This window comes from Bactrocera latifrons, unplaced genomic scaffold (assembly GCF_001853355.1).
Source record: "Bactrocera latifrons isolate USDA-ARS-PBARC rearing strain unplaced genomic scaffold, ASM185335v1 scaffold_32, whole genome shotgun sequence".
Lineage (NCBI taxonomy): Eukaryota > Metazoa > Arthropoda > Insecta > Diptera > Tephritidae > Bactrocera > Bactrocera latifrons.
This window is the reverse complement of record NW_017536852.1, coordinates 205,276-211,577: the sequence shown is the minus strand read 5'-3', so window position 1 is coordinate 211,577 and position 6,302 is coordinate 205,276. Positions and strand designations below refer to the sequence as shown.

At 32.6% G+C, this 6,302-nt stretch overlaps 1 protein-coding gene and 1 non-coding gene across 6 annotated transcripts in view; one reads left to right on the top strand and one right to left on the bottom strand.

Moving 5' to 3' along the window:
* The window catches only part of LOC108971053 (double-stranded RNA-specific editase Adar), a 156,336-nt gene that overhangs the window by 499 nt on the left and 149,535 nt on the right, over positions 1 to 6,302 (bottom strand). For 3 of the 5 annotated variants that reach the window (XM_018936848.1, XM_018936847.1, XM_018936844.1), the window contains exons 8-11: positions 3,893 to 4,061; positions 1,786 to 1,885; positions 1,238 to 1,717; positions 900 to 1,019 (exon numbers count right to left, since the gene is read on the bottom strand). In XM_018936848.1, coding sequence (XP_018792393.1) covers positions 921 to 1,019; positions 1,238 to 1,717; positions 1,786 to 1,885; positions 3,893 to 4,061 — 848 coding nt within the window. In that variant the 3' untranslated portion in view covers positions 900 to 920. Of the gene's footprint in view, positions 1 to 899; positions 1,020 to 1,237; positions 1,718 to 1,785; positions 1,886 to 3,892; positions 4,062 to 6,302 lie in introns of those variants that run through there. The other 2 variants (XM_018936846.1, XM_018936845.1) reach the window with 1 other exon arrangement.
* Positions 5,779 to 5,850, top strand: Trnae-uuc. Its single transcript has one exon. It is a non-coding gene; the product is annotated as a tRNA-Glu (tRNA).

Here is a 6,302-nt window from a genome sequence, read left to right as displayed (position 1 = left end):
GTATGTATATATATTCATATGAGGGTGTGTATGTGTATCTTTTGATTTAGCTAAAAATATTTTCCTTTCTTTTGCGACTCTTTGCCTTTGCTTTCAAGTATTTTAAGTGAGTGTTCGAGTGACTCTCGCCAGCCTGTCTCTTATACACATCTAGATGTGTATAAGAGACAGTGTTTTTAGTTTTGATTTCGAAATATTTACACATTTTGCGACTACAGTAGACAAAAAATATATTCGAGGACTTTAATATTGTTCTATAACTCTGTAGTGTTTTTTTAGTGTGTGTGTGATGGGTTATGAATGGGTATGTGTGTGTATGATTTTATTGTTTTTTATTCAGACTAAAACGCCATAATACTTGCTTTACTTAGTTCCAGCATATTAGCTACATTCTATTCTAGAAATATTCTAGAGCAAATATTCTTATTAAGCTTTTTGTTAGCAACAAATGTGTTTAAATTTATATTTTGTTCTTCCTCAAACGCATTATGCTCTTCTACGACTTCGCCAATTATTGGATCCATACTATATTCAAGGTCGTCCGATTCAAAACTCGACTCATAACTCGACTTAAGACGCGACTTATAACTCGGTTTAAAAAACGAATCAAAAATCAACTTTAAAATCGATTCAAAAACCGATTCCAAAAACGACCCAAAACTAGATTTTAAACTCGATACAAAATCCGATTCAAATTTCGATTCAATACTATTCATGCGCTTAAATGTTGGTATGGTTTCGTTTAGTGCCATTTGTCTTTTCAATGGTGCTCCACTGTTTAATATATCTCTTATTTCGGTATTATCATTAAAAACGCATGACATTAAATAATTGATTAATAACAGTAAGCATAAAAATTGCACGAAATGTACAAATTTTACATTCTTATACAAACTTACAACAAAAGGATGACAATGGAGTCATTCCGGAAGCGCAAATTGATCTTGTTCCATTGGTTTTTTCAGCCAGCTGCCGAGATCTTCGCGACGAAAAGCCGCAAATAGCTCTTTCTTGGCAATCTGAAAGTTAGAAAACAAATTAATACTGTGTTTTTGGCGCTAATGTGGACTAAATGAAGCTTTGAACTATAATCTTGACGAAAAAATCATAACCTTTAAATCCAAAAGTATGAAAATGATTGGAATATATTCAACAACTTGCTTGTTTGTATGATTATAAATATATTTCATACTAAGATAAATAACGAGAATAGCTCAAAATCCGCCAAAACACTCACCTGGTAGTCCTTAACCCTCTCCTTTGTTTGCCCGTAATCGGTCGTGAGCTTGCGATTTGGTATGCCGGGCAAATTTTTCATCAAATAGCCATACTTCATGAAGTACATCTGCTTGGTAATGCGCGATATTTGGTTATTGACCGTTTTGCCGGTAAGCGAATTTACCACCTCCACTTCACTATCACCGATCGTCCAATTGATGCCGAAATTCGGTGCCTTAGCTTGATTGCGCGGCTCAGCCGATGTGACCAATGCCAAGCGTGGCTTATTCAAGTGATAGGGTGGCGGAAGACCTTGTATGGATTTCTCTATTCGACCGCAGACGGCACGATACATGTGCTCGGGATGCAATAAACTGCCCAAAACTATGGAATGCAAATAAATCGGCTCGATAATAGAGGCCAGCAGTGAGCCCTGTATGCCAACAATGTTCCAGCGTGCAATCTTGTCGGAGCAGGACATCGTGAGCAAACGTTCACCCTGTGGGAAGTATTAAAAATGCATTTTTAGTTGGAAATCTCTCGAGTGCATTAGAAATGAGTACTCACCTGCAGTACGCCATCCCATGTTTGTAATCCTTCTTTGCTTTTGACCGGTATGGTGCCCTCACCCGATTCGATTTTCGTACGCAATTGACCACGCGCCTTTCTGCCGTCGCACAACACATAATACGACGCATGGATTTTTAAAAGCAAGAGAGCAAGCGCAAACGAGTTTAGCAAGCGCGGGCGCGGCAGCAGTCCGCAGCAAAATCGTTCAATTTTCATTTAAAACGCCAATTTTCAGAATATTGTGGTATTAACATATTAGCAATGCATATATATACATATATATATATATAGATGTATGATATTTTCAGGTTCGCACGCAGGCGCAGCAGTTTACAGCATTATGGCACAGTGGTAGCGGACATGAGCGAGGAGTTCACCCAACAACAAGGCAATGTAAGCGAACAACAAAGGTATAACACAAAAACAATAACAAAACATATAAAGAATTGGAAATTATCGGAAAAAAGAAATTTGAGAGAAAAAAGAGAAGAAAGAATTCATTTATCGATTGTACATTTCACATTCTAAATAAATAGAATTAAATACAGTTCATACTTAAATGTATAGCTTAATTCACTCATTTTGAAATGTAAATAATGGCGCTTTTAAATAACTGTATACACAGCTAAGCTTTAATTGCGCACAAAAAGCGTTAAAACGTGTCGATTTAACGCCCTCTGTGCTTGGAATGGAATTTTGAGGAGTTTTTGAGTGAGTACCAAACTTTATTATACGTTTACCTAACCAATTTGCTATTGGACCGTGTATTTATTATTTTGCTAGAATTTTGAGCGAGCTCTCCGTCAATTTCTAAATGTGGTTTTTATATTTTTTGATAAATACATGGTGCTAGATGTCATAAACTGCTTCTAAAACTCTTAATAATTTCATAGATACACTCTGAATATGGTCCTTATATACTGCGGAACCACCGCTACCCTAAACAACATTTTCCACATTATTTTGAGAATTTTAGGTTAGGGTTTCAACCAACAGACCATAGGGTGACAGTTAAATAAGGAAATACATTTCTGTGCACATTGTAAGGTCGTTCTCGTGCTCCACGGGCTTCCTGGCTTTCTCTATACTTATTTTCGAGATAAGAAACCAATTACTTAAGTAGGACAAAGTTTTCAAATCACTCGTTAACGACACTGGTGTTCGATTTGTGCAATAAAAACCCATCAGCCGGTCGTTGTAAATCACGCTACTTTGCTTGGACCTTGGGTATCAACAAATGTAGCTAGAAGCCATTCTCCATGCTCCTACTGGATGTGTTTCCAATAGCTTTTTCACGCTGATAGTTCAAACAATTGCCGTTGTGAGCTGTGACCGAAATAAGCTCACTTATTTTTGCACAATATCGACTCTTCGTAGCATGGAGAGATCTTCATGATCTGGAGAATTTCTGTGTAATACTTAAATAATCCGTAGATACATGAAGATTACCCAAAAAGGCTTGAAAAACTTTAGATTTTCGGTGGTAAACATTAATCACAGAATAAAAAAAAATTTTTTTTGATGCAATTTTAAGGTTATAATTATATATTTGTTGTAACTAACGGCACTCCAGTTGACTTTGAACTCATTTTTGTATATACTCGTACAGCAGTATTCTATTAAATTGCTTAGCAATTTTCGGTTTTAAAATTGAGGTTATGGTTTTTGACACTAACTTATAACCTAAGATTAATATCAATTATATGTTTGACTTATGAAAAAAGACCATTTCTTTCATGGATATATTCTATAATTAAAGCAAGGCGGTCCTACTTTCTTTAAAATGCTTTTTTAAAAAATTATGCCGGCACTCACTCAAAAACTCAAATATATTCGCTGAAATATAATTATTCATAAGTGCTTAGTATATTTATAATGTTTTTAGACTCTTACAAATAACAAAATGGGAAGCATAACTCAATTCAAATGTTCCTTCTATGAAGTTATTTGCGCTTTTGTTTTTGTTTTTCATATACTTTTTTTTTTTAAATAAATTTTTTATCTCTTTAATTAATTAATTTATTTTTTGTTGAATACTTAGTAGTAGTAGTCTAGTTTGTTTAAGGTTAAAATTTTGTAATTTCATTTGATTTTGTTTACCAACCTATTTGGATGTTTGTCAACACCAGTGTCATTTTCGTGAGGACTAAAAATCCGTGCATCACCACAAGGCGCTGTATTGATGTACAAATGGAAATGAACACCGGATTTTAGTTTGTACGGGTATTGCCCATTGTCTTGATTCCTCACGAAAATCGACTGATTTGCAGTGGCTATAAAAATCAAAAGTTGAAAAAAAGAAAAATTTGTTTATGCGACTTTAGTAAATACGAGATTAATTGTTTGACGCATGTCATGTTTTGCTTGTAGTAGTAAGTAGTAGTAGTAGTATTTGTTAATTTTCATTATTAATACAAAATAACAACTAGTATATATATGTACTATATGTTCTATGTACTATGTTCTATGTAATTGTAGGTAAAGTTGTTAAAGAGGTATGCGCTTAAAGTGAAAGTTAAAGTTGATAAAAATAAGTGGGTTGCTAGAGCAAATAAATAGTTTTAATAAGAAAGTATAGGGTGTTAGTTATATAAAAAGAAAAACTCATTACAGGATGACCCTGCTATATGCAAACTAGGCGTCTAAGAGAATGTAAACAAAAGTAATGATAAAATATCGTTCATTTTACTTTACGCTACCGGCTTCTTTTCTATGCTTGCTATTGGAAAAAAGTTAAAAGAGCTTAAATATTTGTTTAGAAATGAAATTTAGTTATGTAGTTCCAAAATATGCTTAATATGTGATTACTTAAATATATATAAATATCTGTGTATGCTTGTGGGTTAAGGGCTCGTATACTATGAAAATTGAATATCTCTCCTCAAGTGGATTTAACACAATTTTATTTCTATGTCTATGTTTGAAGTTAGAAATTTCAAAATGCTAAAGGCCGTTATGATTATTTTGAAACCGACTATGCAGTTTATTTTCCGCTATTTTGTCAATAACCGTGTAAAATTTATGATTTTTTGAATGAAATTATTAAAAAAAAATATTTTTTTTCGTAATTTATGCATATTTTACGCAATTTTGTCAATATCCGTGTAAAATTTATGANTGATTTTTTGAATGAAATTATTAAAAAAAAATATTTTTTTTCGTAATTTATGCATATTTTACGCAATTTTGTCAATATCCGTGTAAAATTTATGAATTTTTGAATGAAATAAAAAAAAACAATATTTTTTTTCGTCATTTAGACTTATTTTCCGCTGTTTTGTCAATAACCGTGTAAAATTTATGATATTTTGAACAAAGTTATTTAACATTTTTTATTTTACGTGAAGGTCTCAAAAAACTTGATAAACTGTGAAATCTGGTAGTTAGTAGAATTTTATTTAGTCAAAGCTCGGTAGGGAAAGGTTCTAAAAGTTCCATTTATTCTTTTTCCGAGCTCCCCCAAGCAATTAAATGAAATCATGGAAAAACTAACTTTGCTGTAAAGCAGGATGGATAAGAAATATGATGGATAGAGCTGACCTTCACTAGTATGTGCTGTGGAAAATCTAACCCAAAAATCCGATTAAAGCTATTTAAATAAGGCTTGTTCCTTATTTCCTAGCTTTTTTCGCAGACTATGCATATATTGAAACGAAAACCATATCACTTTGCTTAATTTTCGAAGTAATCTACAACTAACCTAATAAAAATTAAATATTACCGAAGGAAGCACTCTCATACATTTTTACTATATTTCCAAAAAAATTCTTCTTCCTATATTCTGATATTATATTTTAAACAGCAGTGGTATATATACTATAGATTTTCTAGTTGGCTGCTGAATCATGTGTAAACTATTTTGAAAATTTTCTCCACTCCTTTGTAGGTCGCAAGTCATAAAAATATTTATAAAGATCGTTAAATTTATGTGTACTAGTGTACTATGTGGCTAGATCACGTGCTAAGCGTTGAGGGTGAAAATTTTAAGTATCCCATATGGTCTAGTGGCTAGGATATCTGGCTTTCACCCAGAAGGCCCGGGTTCGATTCCCGGTATGGGAAATTATTTTTTTTTTTACTTTTATTTAATTTATTTAATTTTTTTATTTAATATTTTATATTTCTTTGTTCAAAATTTTTATTGTTAAATCGAGCGCATTCTGAGCAACTTAATGGCAAAGGAAATGTGTCTTTGGCGTGCATTTAAGATTTAATTTTTTAAGGAATATTTGCATGCAAAACTGTAGTAGTTGTGAGCGGAGTAGAGTAAAGAGCTGTGATAATATGTTTAGCGAAAGCCAGTTATGTCTATGTAGCTATACGTTTCTAGCTGCGCAGTAAGCCAACCAAAGTTTTTTGCGGAAATGCAAGTTTTGTAAAGTTAAAATTGAAATTACTTGAAAGCGATTTAAGATTTAAAATGAGTGTTGAGGTAAATTCTTATGCAAAAATTATTGTAATTACTTTAGTTTTTTTTTTATCTATTTTATACTTATATTTTTCATGTACTTCTT